This window comes from Littorina saxatilis, unplaced genomic scaffold, assembly GCF_037325665.1.
Source record: "Littorina saxatilis isolate snail1 unplaced genomic scaffold, US_GU_Lsax_2.0 scaffold_123, whole genome shotgun sequence".
Lineage (NCBI taxonomy): Eukaryota > Metazoa > Mollusca > Gastropoda > Littorinimorpha > Littorinidae > Littorina > Littorina saxatilis.
The window spans coordinates 69,149-95,716 of NW_027128161.1; the positions used below are offsets into that span (position 1 = coordinate 69,149).

Below are 26,568 nucleotides of genomic sequence, written 5' to 3' on the forward strand. Positions count from 1 at the left end.
AGATTTTTTGGGGAGTTGTTGCCTTAGTTTACGCCGAGTATGGTTGGTTAACATGAAGGGGCATGGGGGGGGGGGGGGGGAGTGCGGATTGACAGTTGAAGATAGGGGGTTGCGTGCAGTTGGTTTATATTTTGTGTGGGTTGTTATTGTGTGTTTTTTTCTCGCATGAACTAAGTATGCTCTTTAGAAGTTGAAAGTGTTAGAAACTGACTTTGACATTGATAACAGAATGCGCTAGCAAAATAATGCCAAGAAAGCACCTCAGCCGCTCAGTTAAAACCGGGCTTTCTTTTTTGTCATCACAACTCGAATACTTTTACACAGGGCAACTTTTTTGTCACCAAAACCACATTTTGGAATTCTAAATGGGAGACGGGGGTGTTCTTACCCCGTTCAAGCCAATCAATGTCATTACTTGTGAGCCAGGTCTCACGGTCAAAAAGATTCAATGAATATTGATCTCTGCCAGTCACGTTTTTGTTTGAGAGTAGTGTGCACGAAAGACAGACAGTCGAGCTAAACCTCAACACAAAATTCATGGAGAGAAAAATGAAGGGAGGGAGGGAGGGGGCATAACAGTGAGGATGTACTGATCGGACCTCGCGGCTTCAGTAGCTGGCAGTCAAGGATCCAGAGCAATTCTATACACAGAAAGCACATCACCTACTCGCCGTGTACCAATAAAAGTTGTAGACAGACAGACAGACACTGAACAGACAGACGGAGGCACTGCAATAAAAGTCTGAGTAAACACATACGCTAGTGTTTCCCCGATCACTGATCTGCACGGTTTAGCTCGGGGGTCTCTTTGGTCCACCACTCTTAGTCGTGCCCCCCCCCCCCTCTCTCTCTCTCTCTCTCTCTCTCTCTCACTCACTCTCCCCCCTTCTGCTAGGATCCTGCGCGGTATGCACCCTACCTGATGGTCAAGTAGCAGCCATGTCAAAAGTGTCATGCACTCAATATTCTCCAGCAAAAGAAGGTCACACCCCATCTTTAGGCAGTATATATATGTGAATAATACCATACCCCCCACCCGGATACGTACCAAAATTCAACAGTCTGGCTGCCGAGTCAATATCAGTGTGCCAAGTCAGAATTTCTTTTTAGAATATACTTTCCGCTTAAAACTTGAACCTCTGGTACTGCCTGAGAAACTTTACTTCCGTATCATGTACAAACGTGAAATCACTGAAACTCTGAACAACGAACACTGACTCGGTCATTGTCACCCTGATAGTTGCATATTTTACATTTGGGAACTTTTAAAACTGATCCGGCGAAAGTTGCGTATGGAGTTCCTGGCCCGATCTAGAAAGAACGTAGCCTACATTTTATATTTGAAATAAAAGTATAGTTTGGAGGGGGAAAAAAGGTAACAAAACAATTTGATAAAAGGTGTATGGTCAGTTTTACTTGCTTACCAATAGCCATATCATCTCTCTTTAAACATACGAATCCTGGGACTGTCTGTAACATGTTTTCACACACACAAAATTCATGGAGAGAAAAATGAAGGGAGGGAGGGAGGGGGCATAACAGTGAGGATGTACTGATCGGACCTCGCGGCTTCAGTAGCTGGCAGTCAAGGATCCAGAGCAATTCTATACACAGAAAGCACATCACCTACTCGCCGTGTACCAATAAAAGTTGTTTCATTTTTTTGCATCAGGCTGAACCAAGCGACCCTAATGTAATCATAGCAGACGACATGTGATCGAAAATGTGTCATGTGACTTAGCAGCTGACAAATCTGTGAAGAAAAGAAGCGTTCTTTGCTGGTAAAGGCGACATTCGAGCGAAGTTCCTGTTCTTATTGAGCAGTTTCTCTTCTTTCATAACAATGGCTTTACTGGTTACTAGAGAGCACCGAGTCATTGCAGTATGTATATATATATATCTTGATCAAGTTGATGTCTTTTGTGCAGTACGCTTTATTTAGTTGTTGCTTGTTTGCGTTTGTGTTTTCAACAGGCACATGCGCAGCCCTCAAAACACACCGCAACCCACCCTCCCTGTACGTTGGTCCAAGCGAAGTTCAGTTGTATGATTTACTACTTGATTTTATTTGTTCTGCTGCATTAGCATTGCCTCGACAACGTAACACAGCTGTTCGCAGTTCGCAGCTGTTGTTGTTTGTTGTTGCTGCTGTGTATGCAGATGCAACCTGGCTGTTGGAACTGTTCTTTCTCAAAGGTGTTTTGACAGTTTTTCTTTAGAATTCGTTTTTGTTAAGTTTGTTGCATATATATGTACAGATCTTCTAACTGTATGCAGTTTTGATTAACAGTTATATATTTGGCATAATTACTCACTCTTTTAGTTTAGATTTTTAATCTTTATTCTATTGTAGAAATTAAGAGAGGAGGAGGAAGAAGATCGATCATTACCTTAGTTTGATTATTATTTTGCAGGTTGTGAAACTGCAAAACAAGTGGGAATGATTGGGAGACTTCCATGGGTGTGCACCACATGTCATGGAACAATTTGCACTCTTCTGTTTGACAGTGAACATGTGAGCATTTCGGTTTTCACCCTTTTTTATAAATCACCCGAGAGACCAATATAATCTTTTACATGGGAAAGGATAATCCGTCCAGGAAATGTACCAACCAACTGCTCTTTGTATGTGTATAATGTTTACAAAAATCTTAGGTAATACATAGGTGTAACAAAACACAACTGTGCACAGGAAGGAGCCTGGTTCAATTACAGCAGCACATACAATTGTAGGATGTAGTATAACAATTATCATGTAACAGGTTCAGCAGATGTTTTGTGATTTACGAGAGTGTTTAAAGAAAGGGAAGGACAGTCGATCTTCAACAAGTTTGAGTGAAAACGTGCTAAGGCTGATTTTTTGGTGTTTACAGCTCAGTCCTTTCTGAAAAGTTGAATGGTTTACCGCAAATTTGGCATGAAATTCAACATTATCTATGGCAAATCCGTGCACCGAATACCAGATGAATGCATGTCAAGAAGCGTTTGAGCAGAAAGCGAAAGAAAGCGGTGAGTGTGAGAACTTTATGGCCAAACACAGCCTTGCAGTTTTTGTGTCTCAGTGCATGTAATGCTGTATACATGAGTTGTTCTTCTGTACTGGTGACAAAAAGGGGAAATACAGATCAAAATTTAGATTTGTAGTTTTGTTTTTGAAATATAGCTTTTCGTAAAGCAGAAATACTGTAGTATCTGATTTACAAAAGAAAAAATCACTGGTTTACATAGTTCTTAGATAATCTACCGTATTTGACGGACCACAAGCTGCGACTTTTTTTTTTTAAATCGCATTGCGGCTTATAAAAAGATGCGGCTAAAACGTTACCTAAACTTGAATATTTCACCTGATGGAAGTCGCCGCGGATTTTCATTTCGCTCGATTAGCGATTACTGGTACTTTATTAGCTCTCTACTCAAGACGGCGCTTTTCTCTTTCTTTCGCGAATCTTCGTTTGTCAACAAGTCGTCGTGACAAGATAGCGTACAGAGAAACACCGGATGTATCAGGATCTCGCGCGCGCGAGATTTCGTTTTTTTGTGTCTCGCGATAGTTGGAGGAGCGAGAGCCGCCATGTTGTGTTTTCGTCTGCTCGAAATGTGCGCAAAAGTCGTAAATCATCCCCAAAAAGCTTATTCCGGGCGGGACTACATGTGTGTGTTGGTTACAAATTGTGTGTGTGTGATATTTTTCTTCAAACTTTTTCACTTTTCTTCTTTGTTTCACTTGTTTATTCTGGGAGCTGATTTCGCCAAATACCCTACTTTGCCTGGTTGTTTTGATTGATTGACACGATCTGATTATATTTTTTTCAACGGCGGCTAATATAGGGACGCGGCCTATACGTGGCTCGTCCCAATTTTTTTTTTAAAAGTCGGGGGTGCGGCTTATACAACAGTGCGTCTTGTAATCCGTAAAATACGGTAACATATAAAGCTGGTTTCTGTGACGCCAGTGTTCAAAATCCTAAGCTTGCAGCACCACAACAAAATAAATGCCATTACACATTTAATTATTAGTGATAGCAGACATAAAACCATCCTGAATTCAGGTCAAAATGAGTTACTTCCTTTCGGGTCTCATTTATCCCTGCCTTTGTTTTCCTTCTCTGGAATTGGAAAGGAAACCGATTTTTTTTACATATTTAGAGCTTTTTGTGATGTGTTATTAATATAAGCAGATTCACGATCGTCGATAATGATTTTTCATGGTGTTGTGTAATTTTTGAATTACAAAGCAATTGATATGTAACATTGTAAGACAGTTTCAAGCGAGCTATCTTTCGCGGGTGTATTTACTGTGCAAACAACTCTAAATAAGGCAAAAGTGTCACGTGATAATCAACTTTGGCTACGAAGCAGACAATACTTTTTTCCGTAACCAGTTGGGAGTGATGCAACAATATCACGGTCTCCTTCCCACAGCAGTCTCAACATTTCGACTTGTTTTAACCTTAGAACGATGTCTTTATTTTATAACTGTGAAAAACAACGGAGATCACTGTCGAAGTCAGCCAATCTGCAATCACTTTCGTCTCAGTTGGGAGATAACTCTGTATTCTTGTTTTGATAGATTCCGCGCAGTAATTACGCATCCTGTCGGAGAGACCATGAGCGATAGCGTGGACCGATGATTATCAGAATGACATAAAACATGAAAAGTAATGGAAAATAATCTTCAGATGCTCACAACAAACTGGTAATGATTATGTTCAACTCTGCATGGGATAAAAGCATCGAAATGGCAGCGATCATGCCGGGGCGGGGATATAGCTCAGTTGGTAGCGCGCTGGATTTGTATTCAGTTGGCCGCTGTCAGCGTGAGTTCGATCCCAGGTTTGGCGGAAATTTATTTCAGAGTCAAATTTGTGTGCAGACTCTCTTCGGTGTCCAAACTCCCCCCCGTGTACACTACATTGGGTGTGCACGTTAAAGATCCCACGATTGACAAAAGGGTCTTTCCTGGCAAAAATTGCTTAGGCACAGTTAATAATTGTCTACCTATACCCGTGTGACTTGGAATAATAGGCCGTGAAAGGTAAATATGCGCCGAAATGGCTGCAATTACTGGCCGTATAAAATTTCATCTCGCACGGCATCACTGCAGAGCGCCTAGAACTGTACCCACGGAATATGCGCGATATAAGCCTCATTGATTGATTGATTGATTGAAAATCTTTTCGTTTCGTTCTGCTTCAAGTTCTGTCTCTTTCGTCACTATTTATGGTCTTGTTAAATATTAAAGACTTGCCTCTTTTTCAAAAGGTTAGCGGGGAGATTCACTCGAAGCACATTTAACAAAGTTATGCTGCCAAATCATCATATTATATCAACATTTCACCACACAGATCAATGCAAACAGTCGTGGTAGATGTGACTTTCACATGACCAAAGACTACTTACTAGCAGTAGCAGACGACAAACAGAGCAATCCAATGAAGAACAGTTACTCCGGTTATTCGTCTTCGGTTATTTCCCCTGCCATAATGGGGCCGTCACACGCTGCAATTTTCCTAAGATTCACACAGCCACACGGCCGACTGAGTCTTAGAAAAGAGCTACGACAAAGCTACGACTCTGTCTTATGAGATTCCCTCGTAGCAGATTGGGCAACTTGGTCTATCCCCGAGAGACTGTCGTAGGGCAATCGTAGCGCAAAGCCAATCGGCCTTCACGCCGTGACTTGAAAAAATGGCGGACAGTGTTTTTTTGTCGATTCAAAACATTTTGGAAGAATAGTTTCTTACTCAGATATAAAGGTGACGTTTTAGGCGTGTACAGCGGTCGGGAACCTTTAATTGCAACTGTCTGGGAACTTACTTTCTCACATAGGCATAATGCTGGAAGTTATTTTTCAGAAAGGTAGAGCAAAGTTTGAACATTAGCGTCTGCTCTTGCGCAGCGCGTTTGCCGTGTTCACTGTGATACGTCACTTCCGCTCCCCCCCTTGCATGGAGTTATTGTTCGTCAATCGTTCGTCAATCGTTCATCGTGTGCCGGGTCAATGACATTGACAATGGCCTAAGATTTGATCTGCGATCGGCTCTTGATTGGATTGCGGGAATAAATCTCACGATTGAATCGCCCGTGTGACGCCAACTTAAGTTTTCTTGCAGATCTGTGGTTTGTAATTCATGTTGTGAAATCAACTAGTGTCAGTGGAAGATTTTTCCAGTCTTTTCAGCCCCATAAGTTTTATGCCGTCCGAAAAACTTTAACGTTGGATATTTCTTGGACACTATTCAGTCTATCAGTACCAAATTTGGCAAGATGGTGTATGATGACAAGGCCCCAAAAAACATACATAGCATCTTGACCTTGCTTCAAGGTCAAGGTCGCAGGGGCCATAAATGTTGTCTAAAAAACAGCTATTTTTCACATTTTTCCCATTTTCTCTGAAGTTTTTGAGATTGAATACCTCACCTATATATGATATATAGGGCAAAGTAAGCCCCATCTTTTGATACCAGTTTGGTTTACCTTGCTTCAAGGTCAAGGTCACAGGAGCTCTTCAAAGTTGGATTGTATACATATTTTGAAGTGACCTTGACCCTGAACTATGGAAGATAACTGTTTCAAACTTAAAAATTATGTGGGGCACATGTTATGCTTTCATCATGAGACACATTTGGTCACATATGATCAAGGTTAAGGTCACTTTGACCCTTATGAAATGTGACCAAAATAAGGTAGTGAACCACTAAAAGTGACCATATCTCATAGTAGAAAGAGCCTTCTTCTTCTTCTTCTTCGTTCATGGGCTTAGACTCCCACGTTCACTCATGTTTTTAGCACGAGTGGATTTTTACGTGTATGACCGTTTTTTTACCCCGCCATTCAGGCAGCCATACGCCGATTTCGGGGGAGGCATGCTGGGTATTTTTGTGTTTCTATAACCCACCGAACTCTGACATGGATTACAGGATCTTTTCCGTGCGCACTTGGTCTCGTGCTTGCGTGTACACACGAAGGGGGTTAAGTCACAAGCAGGTCTGCACATAAGTTGACCTGGGAGATCGGAAAAATCTCCACTCTTAACCCACCAGGCGGCAACGACCGGGATTCGAACTCACGACCTTCCGATTAGGAGGCCGACGTCTTACCACCAAGCCACTGCGCCCGTCAGAAATAGCCAATAAGCACCATTGTACTTCCTATGTCTTGAATTAACAGCTTTGTGTTGCATGACCTTGGATGACCTTGACCTTGGGTCCAGGTCACATGTATTTTGGTAGGAAAAATGTGTAAAGCAGTTCTTAGTGTATGATGTCATTGCTAGGTTTAGTTATTTGACCTTGACCCTGAAGGTCAAGGTCATGTAAAGCTCAAGGTCAAGCATGTGAGTCGTATGGGCTTTGCCCTTCTTGTTATATATTGAACTGCGAGCGAAAACGAGCTGTTCACTTTTTGAAAAAGCAACGAGTGTAAATCTGGTACGAAACAACAAGCCATGTAGTATTCTGTTTATCCTACATACTGTACTTACGTGTATTTTACTGAAAATGACCTGCAGTCGAGGCAGCTAAATTGAAGACGCTTGTTTTGGAACCTCGATCTCTTCTAAAGCCTCGTGCAATCTTTTACGTCAAAGCAAAGACACGTCACTCTGAAAGTGTGGCGTGACGTGTTAGTTCCAAAGATTCATCGAGTGTAATTAGCGAGCGCAATTTTTGTTTCTATAATGACGTTTGTCTCTGTGACTTTGGCACCATAAGCAGTGGAAAAACAGGTCCCTGCCAGACTTGCTTGACATGACCTAATTTACATGATATACACATGTGTGATTTGAACGATTATTATCTCACGGGTGTCTCTCCCACATAAACTTGTTTATCCTACATACGTGGGAGAGACACCCGTGAGATAATAATCGTTCAAATCAAGTTTATCCTACATACGTGGGAGAGACACCCGTGAGATAATAATCGTTCAAATCACACGTGTGTATATCATGTACATGAGATCATGTCAAGCAAGTCTAGCAGGGACCAGGTTTTCCACTGCTTATGATGCCAAAGTCACCGAGACAAACGTCATTATAGAAACAAAAATTGCGCTCGCTAATTACCCTCGATGAATTTTTAGAACTAACACGTCACGCCACACTTTCAGAGTGACGTTTCTTTGCTTTGACGTAATAGATTGCACGAGGCTTTAGAAGAGATTGAGGTTCCAAAACAAGCGCGTCTTCAATTTAGCTGCCTCGACTGCAGGACATTTTTAGTAAAATACACGTAAGTACAGTATGTAGGATAAACAGAATACTACATGGCTTGCTGTGTCGTACCAGATTTACACTCGTTGCTTTTTCAAATAGTGAACAGCTCGCTTTCGCTCGCAGTTCAATATTTTAAAAAGCAACTCGTGTAAATCTGGTACGACACAGCAAGCCATGTAGTATTCGCTATGTATGCGTGTTTAGGTGGTATCAGCCATCTGCACTTATGGCAAAATGACCGAGATTTTGTACGTGCCACTGTGGTGACACGTGGGTGGGAGATGGATACCGTCTCTGGGTCTGCACATAAGGTTGACCTGTGTCCGTCCCGGCCCGGATTCGAACCAGCGACCTTTCGATCACAAGTCCAGTGCTCGACCACCTGAGCTACCCGGGCCCTCTTTGTGACCAGTTTCTCCCCTAGACTGTATTGAAATATGTGTCAGTGTGAGCTGACCCTCACTTGTCACCAGTAGCAAAGAACAACCTCATTATTATGTAATAGCAGATATTTTGTACAAATATTTGCTCTTCTTTTTAATAGATTTACTTTAAATATTTTTTCAGAGTTGTAAATGGTTGGCTACACTGTAGCAGTGACTGTCGGGTGAAGGATCAACTTCAGCTCATTTTCTGACCTCATGGATCAACATGTATGCAGACTCTGCTGACCGCCTGAGCTTCCTGGGTGTGTACATATTTGTATCTATATATAAAAGGCCTCTGTCCATCAATCACACTTTTGATTGCCTGAAAGTTTGTATGACACATGCAGTTCCTATACCCTCAAAGGATTGTTTAAACTAGAACGCAACACTTAACTCCGGTTTAACCCCCCACGGGTTAGGGGGAGTCCCATATTGGTTGGGACTAGAAAGAATTTACCCGATGCTACCCAGCATGTCGTAAGAGGCGACTAACGGTTCTGTTTCTTCTCTTCTTTTGTCTTATTTCTGCCTTACCAGTCCTTTCACCTATATTTCCTTCCAAGAAAACTCTCCCTACTATTCCCTGCAGTTTTACAATTCTTTTCTTGTTGTCTTATTTCTACCTGACTGGATCCATCACCTTTATTTCACTTACCAAAAGTCTTCTTTTCCACATCCTTATTTCTCTGCACCCCGCATGTCGTATGAGGCGACTAACGGATTCTGTTTCTCCTTTTACTTTTGTTAAGTGGTTCTTGTATAGAATATAGTCAATGTTTGTAAAGATTTTAGTCAAGCAGTATGTAAGAAATGTTTAGTCCTTTGTACTGGAAACTTGCATTCTCCCAGTAAGGTCATATATTGTACTACGTTGCAAGCCCCTGGAGCAATTTTTTTATTAGTGCTTTTGTGAACAAGAAACACTTAACAAGTGGCTCTATCCCATCTCCCCCCTTTCCCCTATCCCATCTCCCCCTTTCCCTCGTCGCGATATAACCTTCGTGGTTGAAAACGACGTTAAACACCAAATAAAGAAAGAAAGAACTCCGGTTTAAGTTTAAGCCATGAAGTTCAAACTGCTTTCTTTCGCTTATGCCTCTTTGCTGATTTGTTTGCATTTTGGCATGAATTTAGACACAAATCAGTATGCTAAAATCCAGAAGAATCTGTCAAGAAACGCCTTAGCCAAAAGCATGCAAGCGCTTAATGGCCAAGCACAGCCAGCTCTTTTTGACCTTTACAAAGGGCCACAGTCAGAGACTGTAGAGTACACTGAGAGACCATTCATACTTCTTTGCGCTAAGGTAGGACTGGCTATGTTTTTATCACGGCTTTGTCAACAAACTGTCAGTTCTGTTCGGCTGACAGTGCTGCAGACATTCACTGGATTGAAAAATGTGTTCATTATTGTTTGTGAACATCCTTTTTTAAAAGACCTGGAAAAAAGCCCCAGAACTGATTATATAATACATGATATTAATATGTAATTGAATTTAAATTTTCTTTTCAAGTCAATGTCTTTTCACAAATGAGCCTTAGTTGTTTTTGTGAGTTTTAGTCAGACATCAACACAATATCCTGAATGCATAGTTCAGTCTCAGAGTGGGAGAATGTTTGAGGCATAAATTGCTTTTGACAACAAAAGTTCCCGGTTGAATCGAGAAGCTCCCCCAAAATAATTTAGACATGCCTAAAGCCAGCATAGTGCAAGCAGATTTATTTGTGTATGTTTATTTGTTTGTTTATTTGTTGCTTAACGTCCAGCCGACTACGCAGAGCCATATCAGGACGAGGAAGGGGGGGATGAAGGGGGCCACTTGTCAAGCGATTCCTGTTTACAAATGCACTAACCCATTACTTGTGTCCCAGCAGGCTTTAGTAAAACTAAATTAATACCTACTGGAAGATTACCAGTTTCCAGTATGTTAAAATAGGCTTAACCTACCGTACTTTCCGGGTCATAAGGCGCGACTTTTTTCCTCGAGTTCGACCCCTGCGTCTTGTATAACGAAGCGTCTAATCCGTGTATGAAATACGAAAAAAATCAAAGAGACCGCCTGAGTACCAGTCAAACAACTTGTGATAATGCATGTTTCAGCTACTAGGTACTGCCCTGGCCAAGTTTCCTGAGCTCTCAAGCCACCCAGCTATCACAATGCCTGCGCCTTTGATCTGGCCGCACACACAGAGCACACATAATTATTTCCACTCTGTTAAACTCGGTCACTGACCGGTCACTGACCGGTCACTGACCCGGTGCAGGAAGTATTTCCTCTCTCAGATATGACAGGGGAACCACCTCTCATGGCAAAAACTGGGTCATTGACCCCTGGGAAGAAGGTCGTGTCTATAAACAAGGCCACCCAGCTATCACAATGTCTTTGATCTCGCCGCACACACAGAGTTCGACTCTGTTAAACTCGGTCACTGACCCCGAAGCAGGAAGTGTTTCCTCTCTCAGATATGACAGGAACCACCTCTCATGGCAAAAACTGGGTCATTGACCCCTGGGAAGAAGGTCGTGTCTATAAACAATGGACCTGACTTTGATCTCGCCGGCTTATTTTCATTACGGTATACTTTTTCAATTTTGGTGCGCCCTATCGGCCCCCTGCGTCCAATGGGTGACTGGATTACAATTTTTTTTTTAAATGTAGCAAAGTGCACTTCGCTACCCTAAACACTCTACTCATCGCATAGCGAAACAGCCTTGTGTACAGTACAAAACGGGATAACCCATCCCATAGCAGACGATACGATGATGCGCGCGCACCTTGCCGGCGCAAATTCTAATACAATACCTTTCTTTATATATCTACCTAACTTCTATCTTTCAAAGTCCCTTTTATCTTTGATACGGTCCTAATTATATTTAGGTTTGCATAGAAGTCACTGATTAGGCTGGATGGCTGCATATTATTGTGTTATTTACGATAATGCTTCGAACTGACCAAAGCGTCACTCTGACCTTGACCGGTTTTCATGTATCATCGAGAGAAATTGATTCTCACAAACTCATCTTTGTCTTTTCAATCATTGTTTTGTCATTTTTGTATCACTATTACATATCCCGTACCTATGTTGCATATGATTTTAGTTTGTTTATAAGGATTTGGTTGTAATGAGTGATGCTTGGTTCCTCTGCAAAGATTGCTAATTTATGCAGACAGGTACTCGCGCAGGAATTTAGCCGATTCCATTTACTTTCGGACTTTACCGCTTCGTACTAAGTCAATATATAATTTTCCCCCAAGTAACGCATATCATGATGTTTGTCTAGGGTTCTTCTTTTTATCTGTATGATTTATGAGTTTGTCCATTATTCCAGTTTAGAGAGTTTTGTAATTTTCCGCACTGAAGTTGGTTCAGTGCCTTCACTAGGACCATTGTTTTTGCATCCTACTAAATAAATATAAGTTTTTACGAAATGTGATCTATTGCAATGGAAAGCTAAAGGTCGTAGCTTTAATTTGATGTATTGTTTGTTATGATAGGTTATGTATTTGTTTAAATAACGTAGGGTAAAGCAAGTGTAAGAAACACAGATTCCGTGTTTCTGGCCGTATTCAGTCCGATTTTCATCACCGCCGGACGGTGCTTTCTGTGCAGTCCGCGCCGGGGCTATAAGTATAGGCCGGACACCGGCATAAGCATGCATTCGCTCATAGCAGCTGAACACGACACTACACTTGCTTTGCTGTCTACGGGTTTCGCCTTCGGCCTCTACGTTTCCTTGCATTGTTTTCTTGAATAAAAAGTTGAAACAAGACGCTTGGACTTGGGCTTCGTGTCTACTACTACCCTTCCACTCCTCCACTACATTTGGCGCTGCGCAGCAGGGTACAGAAGCATCAACTGAAAGAAGACAGTACAGGCAAACATGGCGGACGAGGCAAACACCCCCAACCTGCGGCTCTGCAAGCTGAGGCGTTTCACCGGCGAGGGCGACTGCGCCGAGACTTTTATTCAGGAGGCCAAGCTGATCCTGCAGCTACAGACGGTCCCTGCACTTGCTGCAGCGGCATGGATTCTTGGAGCGCTGGAAGGGCTCGACAGGAGGTCATCAGGCGACCAGCAGCTGAGGTCAACACGCCGGCCAAAATTTACGCCATCTTGGAGCAGACGTGGGGCGACCAGCGAGATAGTGTCGCGCTGGCTGCCGCCTTCCACAGGCGACAACAAGGTCTCGGCGAGTCCGTTAGCGAGTACGCCAGCCACCTACGCGCTGCGCTGCGTGGGCCAAGACCAATGCTGCCGAGGCCAACACACTGAACGACAATACGCTGCGCAAGACCTTCGCCACAGGACTCCACCCACAATCCCTGAAGCGTGACATGTGCCGCTTCCTGCGAGAAAAGCCGGCCGCCACCTTCGACGAGGTCACCAGCGAGGCCATGCGATGGATGCGGGAAGATAGCCCTGCTGAAGCAACAGCTGAACAAGTCTTCGCTGCACCGGACCCCTCCATCGCAAGGCTCGAAGCACGCATCGCTGACCTCACCACGGAGACAGAGTCCCTCAAGCTACAACTGGCGTCACAACCACCACCAGCTGCACCGACGTACCACCATCACCAACAGCAGAACCATCAACCCCAGTGCAACTGGTGTGGCAGAGTCGGCCACCGGGAATCCGACTGCTTCCAGAAACAGCGGTACCACAACAAACAGCGGCATCGGCCCCGACAACAGCAACAACAACAGCACCAGCAGCATGAACAACTTTTAACCCCCGCTGTCACAAAACATTCAGCGGGGGGTAGGAAGAAGAAGACATCACTCACCGGCCAGTGTCCAACTGCCGATATCTCAATCAACGGATGCCCGGCCGAAGCTCTACTCGACACAGGTAGCGAGGTGACGACCGTCACCGACACATGGGTGGCCCAGCATCTCGCCCACTGCGACATCAGTGCCTGCCATGTCACCCTTCTAGCTGTCAACGGCGCTGAAGTTCCCTACTCCGGGGTCATCGTCGTCGACATCTCCATCCTGGGCCACCTCTGCAAGGATGTTCCAGTCCTTGTCATCAAGGAGCCTACCGAGCCGTTCATGCAGAACCGCAAGAAGCGACTGCCGGTCTTGGTGGGCATGAACGTCCTTTCAACTTGCCTGCCCCAGATGTCCAACCTCCCTCCTTCCCTGCAAGCTGCTGTCCGGGAAGTTCGACTAGATCGCAACTCAACACGTGGTCTAGCTCGGACTTCCACTCCCTGCTCAATCCCTGCCTACTCCATGGCCACAATCCGGGTTACTAGCAACCAGAGGTACACCCGGCAATTGCTGGCTTCCCCCCTTTCCCATCCCCTTCCTGGCGGTCTGCTGACTGTCCCCACCTTGGTCGCTGGGGACCCCTCCTGCCGGTTCATCAGGATCGCAAACCTCTCTCCTGAGGACAAGACGCTGCCTGCCAGAACGCCGATCGCCACACTGCACGCCACTGACACAGTCGAGAGCCAGTCCGACGTCACCTACAGCGCTACAGTCAACGAGCTAGTCATCTCCACGCAGCGCCTGTCTTCAGGAGACACAAAAACACCGGCACCAGCTCCATTCCATCTGCCAGACTTCGATGGAACCAGCAGCCAGAAGCAACGCCTCGAAGAGCTGCTCAGCAAACGAGCTGACGCGTTCCAGACCACTCCAGCAGACTTGGGCTACTGCGACGCCGTCCACCACAAATTGAGGACGACAGACTCCAAACCTGTCGCCCAGCCTTACCGCCGCATTCCCCCAAACAATTTCAAGGAGGTGCAAGAGCATCTGAAGGAGCTGCTCGACCGCAATATCATCACAGAGAGCCATAGCCCTTACGCTGCCCCAATTGTCATCGTCAGGAAGAAGGACGGCTCCATCCGCCTCTGCGTCGACTACCGCCGGCTCAATTCCAAGACAGTCGGCGACGCCTACCCGCTGCCACGAATCCAGGAGTCCTTTGACGCACTGGTGGGGTCTCAATACTTCTCGACCCTCGACCTGGCCAGCGGCTACCACCAGATTGCGATGGACCCGGCGGACCAGCACAAGACGGCGTTTGTCACCCCCATGGGCCTCTACGAATACACACGCATGTCCATGGGACTCATCTCTGCCCCAGCCACGTTCCAGCGTCTTATGCAGACCACGATGTCAGAGTTCTTGTTCCAGTTCTTGCTCGTCTACCTGGACGACCTCCTCGTCTACTCCAAGACCTTTGACGAGCACCTGGAACACCTCGACCGCCTGCTGGAACGTCTCATCAAGACAGGCCTCAAGATCCGACCAGACAAGTGTCAGTTCCTTCGCCGCCAGGTCACCTATTTGGGCCACACAATTTCGGCAGAGGGCATCAGCTGTGAAGCCGGCAAGGTCGACGCCGTGGTCAACTGGCCTACGCCCACGACCACCACTGAAGTCCGCAGTTTCCTCGGGTTCGCAAGCTATTACCGGCGCTTCATTGCCAAGTTTTCGAAGCTCGCGGGTCCTCTGCACGACCTGGTGGCAGAGGCCGAAAAAGGCACCAAGAAGAAGAAGAAAACAGACCTGAGGCACCTCTGGCAAGACACGCATCAAGCCACTTTCGACGCCATGAAGCGAGCCCTGACCTCGGCCCCAGTCCTTGCCTACGCTGACTTCAAGCAGCCTTTCATCCTGGAGACAGACGCCAGCCACGACGGACTTAGCGCCATCCTCTCCCAAGAACAGGAAGGACGACGCAGAGTCATCGCCTACGCGAGTCGACGATTGCGGCCGACAGAGAAAAACCAGGCTGCATACAGCAGCATGAAGCTGGAATTCCTGGCAATAAAATGGGCAATTTCCGAAAAATTCAGACACTACCTGCTGGGGGCCACATTTACCGTCCTCACGGACAACAACCCGTTGGTCCACTACAAAACGGCCCCCCTCGGAGCTCTGGAACAGCGCTGGGCAGCCCAACTGGCTCAGTTCAATTTTACGATCAAATACCAGCCAGGGAAAACAAACCCCGCTGACGCTCTCTCCAGGATGCCCCCGTCATTTCCCTCTCCCACGACGTCCACCTCCCTCCCCCCTGAATTGGCAGCAGCGCAACAAATCTGCTGCGAGCGACAGGCTGCCGCCATCCCAGACGTCGCTCCCGCCTTCCATCATCCAGACACAAAAGCAGAGCCTGAGACAATCTTCCCTCGGCTGTCGTCCACAGAACTACAACGGCTTCAGAGGGAAGACACCACCATCGGGCCTGTTTTAACGACCTGGCCCACCAAACCTGCCACAGGCCAAGACCGTCAGCTGCGCAGTCTTGTACAACAGCACGACCGTCTCTATCTTAGAGATGGCGTCCTCTATAGAAAGGTAACTGACTCCATCCACGGGCCCCAGTTCCAGCTCGTCCTGCCGTCAACACTCCGTCCAGATGTCCTAGCCATGCTACACGACAACATGGGTCATCAGGGCTACGACAGAACCATGCAGCTTCTTCGGTCCAGGGTCTACTGGCCAGCAATGTACAGCCAGGTGAAGCAGTACCTCGACAACTGTCAGCGCTGCTGTATGGGTCGTCTCCCCTCAACGACCCACACCACTTCTACGCCTCTGCTGGCCAGCCGCCCTCTTCAGGTCCTCGCCGTGGACTTCACCAAGCTAGAAATTGCCAGCGACAACCGCGAGAACGTCCTCGTCCTCACTGATGTCTTCAGCAAGTTCACACAGGCGATTCCCACCAGGAATCAAGAAGCTGCGACGGTGGCGAAAGTCCTGGTCAACAACTGGTTCCAGCGCTTCGGGGTTCCGGAGCGAATCCACAGTGACCAGGGCAGAGACTTTGAATCCAAACTCATAAAGGAACTCTGCGACATGTACGGCATCAAAAAGAGTCGCACCACACCGTATCATCCGCAAGGCAACGGCCAGTGCGAACGGTTTAACAGGTCAATGCATAACCTGTTACGCTCCCTGCACCACGAGCAGAAGACCAGGTGGCCCCTTCATCTCCCGGAGCTGGTCCAGGCCTACAACAACACACCCCATGCGTCCACGGGCTTCGCACCACACTTCCTGCTCTTCGGGCAACAACCCAGGCTGCCCGTTGACGACATGTTGGGCTTCCCAGCCCCAGCAGCCAGCGGCACCATCGACTGGGTGCGGCAACATCGCCTGCGTTTGACAGAGGCTCATCAGAAGGCCTTTGACCACCTTCAACAGGCGGTGGTCAAGAGGACAGCGCTCACTGACAGACGCGCTGCAGACCACGGCCTCAACGTTGGCGACCACGTCTACCTGCGGAACCGGGTCCTGGGGCGCAACAAAATCCAGGACTATTGGAAGCCAGACATCTACAGAGTGACCTGCCGCGTCGCTGAACATCAGCACGTCTACCTCGTCGCGCCTTTAGCTGGTGGCGCGGAGCGAGCGGTCAATAGAAAGGACTTGCTGCCAGCCTCCGAGACTCTTGACAATCAAGACGAGGATACACCGTCTTCGGCTACCTCAGTGCCGAGTGAAACAGACTCTGAGAGTGACAGTGATGACGAACTCTGGATCACACTTCCAAGGCCCAGACCTGCGGCTCTTGCGGGTCCGGCTGTGGTTGCTGTGCCTCCTCCTGCACCTGTTGCTCAACCGGTACCAGCACCTCGCCGGTCACAACGAATTGCTTGCATGCAAGGTAACAATTAACTTGATTTTATTTTTTGAATGATCGTTTACTCGGTAGGCTGAATTTGACTGATTCAGCTAATGAACAATGCTACTAGTACTAGCATTCAACTGGGCTAAATAATGTTTTGCACATAAAACTCGCGAGTGTATCGTAACCCATGTGTATCGTTGCGATTTTTTTCCCCGTTTTCATCACATATTATTTCTGGAGATCAGTAAGGTCTGAGTAGTAGTCGGTTAAAAGTCCAAAGTTAAGCCCTCAGTGCCATTGGCCCGTAAAGCTACCTATTTACGATTTAGGCGCAGAAACCCCCACAATTGATGAACGGGAATTATGATTGACACATATATTTTGGGTAATGAACTCGTATCTAACTCATGACGTGGTGATATAGTAAGATGCCTTTACTGTAAAGCCGTGAGCGAGAGTTTTTGTGAAGTGTTGAGCTTGTGCATACAAGAACACACATTGAAAGAGAAATCCTATATTATCAACTAAACGGATTGGTGGGGATGAAGGTTGCATTTTTGTATGGTAGTGTTGACATTGTGTTACTTTTTCTCAGTGGAGAAAATTTAATAAATGTAGCAATGTTTTCCCATGAAATTCCTGATTGTTTGCACTTTTATGTTTTTGACGCAGTACTTTGATCATATGTGAGACACTTTGTAAAATGCAGGCCTCACTTTTGATTTAGCAAAGCTGGTACTGATCACGAGAACATGTTTTTGTAACTGTCGATTTTCTCAGTAACATATGTGAAAGTCATAGGCAAAGTTTTCGCAATTTTTCTCTTTTTGGATAATCTAAGATGGTTTGATAAATTCAGCCCTTAGGCTTTCCTGTTTTTCTTAAAATCAGCGCGGCCGCTGATATGTAAAAGAGTTGGGGGGGATGTAGCAAAGTGCACTTCGCTACCCTAAACACTCTACTCATCGCATAGCGAAACAGCCTTGTGTACAGTACAAAACGGGATAACCCATCCCATAGCAGACGATACGATGATGCGCGCGCACCTTGCCGGCGCAAATTCTAATACAATACCTTTCTTTATATATCTACCTAACTTCTATCTTTCAAAGTCCCTTTTATCTTTGATACGGTCCTAATTATATTTAGGTTTGCATAGAAGTCACTGATTAGGCTGGATGGCTGCATATTATTGTGTTATTTACGATAATGCTTCGAACTGACCAAAGCGTCACTCTGACCTTGACCGGTTTTCATGTATCATCGAGAGAAATTGATTCTCACAAACTCATCTTTGTCTTTTCAATCATTGTTTTGTCATTTTTGTATCACTATTACATATCCCGTACCTATGTTGCATATGATTTTAGTTTGTTTATAAGGATTTGGTTGTAATGAGTGATGCTTGGTTCCTCTGCAAAGATTGCTAATTTATGCAGACAGGTACTCGCGCAGGAATTTAGCCGATTCCATTTACTTTCGGACTTTACCGCTTCGTACTAAGTCAATATATAATTTTCCCCCAAGTAACGCATATCATGATGTTTGTCTAGGGTTCTTCTTTTTATCTGTATGATTTATGAGTTTGTCCATTATTCCAGTTTAGAGAGTTTTGTAATTTTCCGCACTGAAGTTGGTTCAGTGCCTTCACTAGGACCATTGTTTTTGCATCCTACTAAATAAATATAAGTTTTTACGAAATGTGATCTATTGCAATGGAAAGCTAAAGGTCGTAGCTTTAATTTGATGTATTGTTTGTTAGGATTGGTTATGTATTTGTTTAAATAACGTAGGGTAAAGCAAGTGTAAGAAACACAGATTCCGTGTTTCTGGCCGTATTCAGTCCGATTTTCATCACCGCCGGACGGTGCTTTCTGTGCAGTCCGCGCCGGGGCTATAAGTATAGGCCGGACACCGGCATAAGCATGCATTCGCTCCTAGCAGCTGAACACGACACTACACTTGCTTTGCTGTCTACGGGTTTCGCCTTCGGCCTCTACGTTTCCTTGCATTGTTTTCTTGAATAAAAAAGTTGAAACAAGACGCTTGGACTTGGGCTTCGTGTCTACTACTACTACCCTTTCCACTCCTCCACTACAAAAAGAAGGGGGTGCGTCTTAGATAACGAAGCGCCTTGTCACCCGGAAAGTACGGTATCTACTGCTGGACTTACATCAGAACACTAACAGATTAAACTATACATGAATCGCGAGACAAGCGGCAAGAGAAGAGATTTTTGGAAAAAATACAGGTGAATGAGCAAGAAGGCAGAAAAAAGAAAAGAATTCATGAAGAAAAAGAGAGCATGACAGGAAAGAGCAACCAAAAATCTACCTAACAGCAAACTAGAAAGCTCCTGCGGTTCCAAAAACAGGAGGGGCCTTTAATTTCATAACCGCAGTGCCCCACTGCGGGAATTTGTGTATGTGCTTGTATGTACAAAGACAGATAATTTGCACAAGTGTTGGCTCTTCATTTTTAATTATTTTTTCAGGATCCTTGGGGGGTTCCACTGTATCTGTGACTTTTGGACAACATATCAAGTTCTGGTGGTTTTTTGACCTAATGGATCAACATATGTGCAGACCTGCTGAGTGCTTGAGGTAAATTGGTGCATTTAGATATTTCATTTCATTTCATTTTCATTACTTTACTAGTCTTTATTGTCCCATCGCTGGGAAATTCGGGTCGCTTCCTCCCAGTGGAAAGCTAGCAGCAACGGAGTCGCGCTACCCAGGTGTCTGCGTGTTTAGGTGTATTCAGCCACCTGCACTTATGGCAGAATGACCAAGGTCTTTTACGTGCCATTGTGATGACACGGGGGTGGGACATGGCTTCCGTCTCTGGGTCTGCACATAAAGTTGACCCGTGTCCGTCCCGGCCCGAATTCGAACCTGCGACCTTTCGATCACAAGTCCAGTGCTCTACCAACTGAGCTATATTGTTTTGCCTACCTGAGAGATACCACCCATGTGTCATGATGTGATAAATGAACCATCTCTTCACAGGCGTGCTGTCTATCATGTAAATGAGGTTGGTTCAAACACCATGTCTGACAGGGATGTCATTTTCCACTGCTTATGCAAAATCTCCGAGACAAACTTCATTCTCAAAACACTCGTGAGAAAATGACAAGCCCAAAAGTGTTCCGAGAATGACTTTGCATCTGTGACTTTGTAATCATGAGCAGTGGAATATATAAGGTCCCTGCCAGACTAGCTTGCCATGACCTCAATGATATTCCCACATGTGGGTGTATGGTTTAGTTACTACATGGGTTATCTCTCCGGTACGTAGGAATTTAAAAACAGAATACTTCATGGCTTGCTGTGTGGCACCAGATTTACACTTATTGCTTTTCAAATATTGAAATATTCACGACGGGCGCAGTGGCGTGGTGGTAAGACGTGGGCCTCATAATCGGGAGGTCGTGAGTTCGAATCCCGGTCGCTGCCGCCTGGTGGGTTAAGAGTGGAGATTTTTCCGATCTCCCAGGTCAACTTATGTGCAGACCTGCTAGTGACTTAACCCCCTTCATGTGTACACGCAAGCACAAGACCAAGTGCGCACGGAAAAGATCCTGTAAACCATGTGGGAGTCGGTGGGTTATAGAAACACGAAAATACCCAGCATGCCTCCCCCAAAATTGGCGTATGCTGCCTGAATGGCCATACACGTAAAAATCCACATGAGTGAACGTGGGAGTCTAAGCCCATGAACGAAGAAGAAGAAGAACAAATATTCACTTTTACTTGTGTAAACCCAGTAACACAACAGTAGGCTATGTAGTGTTCTCTATTTGTATCATTGAAACGCTTCTGTCCCGTCAATCACACTTTAAATTGCCTTATATTTTGGATGACATATGCCACCCCTTTGGTATTCCACTGATAATATATTTAGCTAAATAGTTTCAGCTAATCGCTATGGAGAATGCAAACACTGGAATTATATGCGATGAAACACTCAAACTGCTTTCTCTTGCTTATAGCTGAGAGCAGCACTGCAGACCTGTTTACACTACACATTGAGCGTAGTAAACTACGATTTTGGTCCCCAAACTACGCAACTACGCATGCTTGTCTTATACTACTCAAACGTTTCGTTTTGACTACACATTTTGACATTTTGAATACGCAAAAACGCGAGCGAGTTCCGATCCATAATTTGTACTAACCGGTTGTGTACTGCGTGCAAAACATGCCCGGCGCCCGCGAGAGTAGCGTAGTCAGTTGGTCTTGCTGCTGTTATTACAACTATCGCGGGCGTTTCAGCACATACTTTTCTGAACGCGGTCACTTCGTAGCTCATTCTTTCTGGAGGGAAAAAAATGGCTACAGCGACGAACACGGATTCAGAAGACTTTGGCGATCAACCGCCACGGAGCAAAAAAAAGAAGCTTGGTCAAACTCCCAGCAAGGCTTTTCTGCCAAAGTACTATGAGGAGCATCCATGCCTAGTTTCGTGGAGAAAAGGGAAGCATTTTGCCCACTGCACTGTGTGCAACACGGCTTTTTCAGAGAAGCACAGTGGGATTTACGACCGTGTAGCTAGACTAACTGCCACAAGAAAAGCACTTCTCATGAGGAATTCGAGAAATCCCGACCAAAGCAGAGGAAAAATTGGACTGTTTTGTGAAGAAACCCGTGCCAGGGAAAGAAGACCAAGACAAGCTCACTTTTGAGAGATCGGTAACCAGAGCAGAGGCAATGACCTGCCATATTATTATTATTGCCGACGCAAACCTGTTCTGTTTATATGCAAATTTGCCTTCATGTTGATACACATACTCCCAGTCCCTACTTTTTGTGACTTGATGTTCTCAGATTGTCACAGGTCTTGAATAGGGGGTCCCACTGTATATGAACTGCATACCCCTCAACATAGCTTTTTTTTTTACAAATCATGAAATGTTCCAAACTAGTGAATAATTTTTTTCTTAACAAATAAACTTAATGCTTGGCTTGTATTTTTGTGGGGGCTTTGTTTGTATTTGTATGAGGAGTATTGTTCACATTGTAATAGTTTTGTTTGGAGTGTTGAGTGTTTGTTTTAGTACGGTATAAGTAACTGTTCTGTTTTGCGGTTTGGGTTGATCAAATTGAAATACTACACATTCACCTGCCAAACTACACATTTGCCTTATTTTCACACCCAAAACTACACATGGTACATTTCAGGGGTAGGCAGGTCTGGCACTGCAGCAGTGACTGTTGGGTGGAGGATCCAGTTCTGCCTGTTTCCGACATAATGGATCAACATGAGTGCAGACCTGCTGAGCACCTTATCTTCTTGGGTGTGTATAGATGTATATATACATTAATTGTATTCATAAATTGTCACACACACACACACACACACACACACACAGATATACTGACAAAGACATTCATGCCTGCACACACGCAAGCACAAACATACACGCACCAGCACGTTTCAAACCCCCACCACCACCACCGCCTCAGTGGTGCAGCTGTTTCGGAGCCTTTAGTCATCATAATACACACACAGACAGACACAAGTTTTAAAAGTTAGATATATGCACTAAAAGCCACGGCACTTTAAGTTAGCTTTCATTATCATTCTCTTAAAGTTTGGCCCTCTTTGCTTCAGTCTGCATGCTTTCTCATTGTCATACTGCTGTGCCATTGCAGGTTTCATTCCATGCTCTGGTGTGGATGTCATAAGCAAGAGAGCCTCCTGTTCACTTCCAGCAGATGACTGCATGGTGAAGGACCTTGACACCACTTACAGACGTCAAAGCAGCTAGCTAGATGCCATTGGAGAACAACCAAAACTATTCAGCGGGTGCCATCGCGAACATGAATACAAGTTACAGAACAGGAAAGCAGATATCACTGGCTAAGGGAACCGGACAGCAGCTACAATAAACTTAATCAGATGCCTGTAGCAAATAATCTGGACACCAATCACAAATCAAACAGATGTGGAGGACAGAGAACATTTCATGTGATTATTGCCACATATAATTATAACCCTGTTTGGAAAAAAAGGGACATAACGCCACACTATATACTTTCTGGTTGCGTGCTGAAAACTCTCCATTGGACATTTAGTGAGTTTTGACTCACCAGGTCAGGAGAATGTCACTGATGGGGAGTATAATTAGGCTGACTTACAATGGGTAGACAGAATTGAACATTGTTGTTTTCTTGGATGGTTTTCAAGGTAGACTTTACAAAGTTAAAGGCATATGTACTCGATGACTATACACGCTAATTGCTTTACCAACAACTGGAGACATGCTAAATTAAGTTCCCTGCAAAATATTGTGGTCTAGGACCCCTTCAATGTTGAGATATTTGAATTTTTATTTTGATCTAGATCGTCCTATTTATAGATTTGCCAACAGAGGGAACGTTGACGCAAGGGAAATAACTCCGCGTCTTTGTTGACATCCTCACTTTTTCAGAGGCTAGAACAAGCTGTAATGCATGTATATGGTCCGCGCATTGCGACATATCGTCATTATATGGCCTTATGATGCATTTGACATCGATTGTGGGCAAACTACACATCGTAAACACGGGAGCGAGTTAGTAAGCCTTTAACATACTGCTATGGTTTGATCAATTTAAAACATGACCACATTTGTCATTTTTTCAAAGCCACATTTTTGACAAATATCAAGGATGTGTTGCGAAAGCATGTGTTCTTATTTTTCTGAAATGTTTTGAAAGCTAGATTTTTGATACTAAAAATTTACAGGCTATTGAAGTTGGATGACCTCTAGATGTGACCCATGTCAAATTGACCCTGATAAACTTTTAAGTTCACAGAAAATAATATTAATAACAAGAGAAATGGTATTATTTTGAATGTGTTTGAAGCAAGATCCTTGTAACTCAATAACCCCCCGCGAGTTAGGGGGAAGAATTTACCCAATGCTCCCCAGCATGTCGTAAGAAGCGACTAACGGATTCTGTTTATCCTTTTACCCTTGTTAAGTGTTTCTTGTATAGAATATAGTCAATTTTTGTAAAGATTTTAGTCAAGCAGTATGTAAGAAATTTTAAGTCCTTTGTACTGGAAACTTGCATTCTCCTTGTAAGGTAGTATATTGTACTATGTTGCTAGCCCCTGGAGCAATTTTTTGATTAGTGCTTTTGTGAACAAGAAACAATTAACAAGTGGCTCTATCCCATCTCCCCTCTTTCCCCGTCGCGATATAACCTTGAATGGTGGAAAACAACGTTAAACACCAAATAAAGAAAGAAAGTAACTCAATAACTTTATCTGTGTAAGGTCACACACATACAGGGTTAGATGACATCAAGTCAGCTTGATAGTTTGCATTATTCAAGTTCAGATTGGGGTAGAGTTCTGGTCAATAATAGGGACAATCATTGTCTCCTTTGATTGTTCAGAGTTTTCATGTACTGATGTAGGCATGGTCACTTTCAAAGCTAATCATAGAAATTTAACTTGGCTGTAGGGGAGATAATTTTGAGAAAATATTATGTGTTGTGCTAAAGATGAATTCCCACAAAGAAGAGTGCTATAATAAATCTGTTTTGTGCATTTTATTGTTACTTGTTCTGGTTAACAGGGTTATAAAAAATTGCATTAAAACTGTTTCTGCATTGGGACATTTACCAAAAATCAACAGCTTGGTTACTCACTGTGCAAGATGGACACCTTTTTTAAAATTATTATTTAATTGTCTTTTACATGTTAGTGGATATTTTAAAATGTTCTTACATAAGTTTGACTATTAATGCTCTGCCGAAAAATGAAAATAAAATTTAAAACATGTGATGAACCTTTACTTTCCTACCAAATGTGACAGATTGACTGCAGCGAGTGGCCTGATCGTGCACACACACATCCAATTCACACAACACAATTGATTCAGCAAAAATTGGGGCCACATTTACATCCAGTGTAATTTTTAAGGCTATGGTACTTTTTTTTAAGAAAGTACTGCAGTATACTATAGTAAACTACAGTAAAAGTACTATAGTACAAAATCTACAGCAACAAAAGTACCACACTGTACTATAGTAAACTATAGGAAATGTACCATGTACTATAGTACAAATGTACTAGTACCAAAATACCACGCTGTACTACACTTTACTCTAGTAAACTATAGTACATGTAATCTAGTAAACTATAGTTTACTATAGTATACTATAGTATACTATAGTACATTTCACTGTACTATAGTTTACTATAGTATACTATAGTACATGTACCACAATGTACTATAATACACACTAATGTATTGTACTATAGTACTTTTTGTACTATAGTTTACTATAGTACTAGTACTATAGTAAACTATGGTACACCATAGTACAATTCAATGTACCATAGTACTTGTACTATAGTAAACTATAGTATACCATAGTACAATTCAATGTACCATAGTACTTTTACTATAGTAAACTATAGTAAACTATAGTACAAGTACTATGGTATACTATAGTACATAGTGTAGTACTTTTTTACTTGGGCAGATTTAGCAATCAATGCTCTAAAAGCGATAACAAATGAACAAAACTATAAGCATACTGTTTTAGTGTAAGTTTTATTTTGTCGCTCAAGATTTTGAATCAGGATGCTCTTGGGATTGATCTAAGCGGTTGCCAATGAAGCGTACATCGTTACGACAACTTTACTAGAGTTGTGCCCCTTGAATCACTGTGTGTCTCTGTCGCTCTCTCTCGTGCTCTCTGTCTCTCTCTCAGTCTCACCACGTCGGACAACTCATAATCTTCACTCAGCTCTATTCACCCAAACAGATTATGTGCATTCTTTGTTGTTTTCTTTATTTCTTCAATGATAATGTTTGTAGATCGTTAGCCAAACGTCAGTTCGACTTTTACACCGCAGAATATCTCAATCGTTTTGCTGAAAAAAAGTAGTCCCGAGTTAACGATAAATATGCAGATGACCTCTATAAATTATTCAGTTGTACTCTGAGACCAAAGACAAAGACCAATGACAGGTGAGATCGAGACTCGGTTGTGATGGATAATTCATATGGTTGTGATGGATAATCCAAAATAATCCCCTCCTCAGCTAACAAAGACAAAGAGGCAGGTCATGGGATAAATTGAGACTATATGCTGCCACTGTGTCAGTATATTCCAAAATGTGACCACCGTCCCCCCCCCCCCCCCCCCTACCCCGCCCTCCCCCCTCCTCTCTTAACACCACCCACCATGTTCTCCATGTGTGTGTATATGTGTGAAGTCAATGATTAGTCAGTCTTATTTTCTGTCCATAAACCTTGTGAATGCTCTAAGTCATGTTCATGTGTATATTAAACAAAAACTAAAACAAAACTAAAAAAACACAACAAAA

The 26,568-nt window shown here is 44.0% G+C and overlaps 1 protein-coding gene across 1 annotated transcript; it reads left to right on the top strand.

Annotated features, from left to right (window-relative positions):
- Positions 1-1,765: 1,765 nt before the first annotated feature.
- On the top strand, positions 1,766-25,012 carry LOC138956532 (uncharacterized). The gene is made up of 6 exons (XM_070327868.1): positions 1,766-1,882; positions 2,415-2,515; positions 8,783-8,903; positions 19,730-19,838; positions 22,416-22,531; positions 22,890-25,012. Exons 3-6 carry the CDS (start codon positions 8,867-8,869, stop codon positions 23,003-23,005), a joined length of 378 nt encoding a protein of 125 aa, XP_070183969.1. The 5' UTR covers positions 1,766-1,882; positions 2,415-2,515; positions 8,783-8,866; the 3' UTR covers positions 23,006-25,012.
- The last annotated feature ends 1,556 nt before the right edge of the window (positions 25,013-26,568 follow it).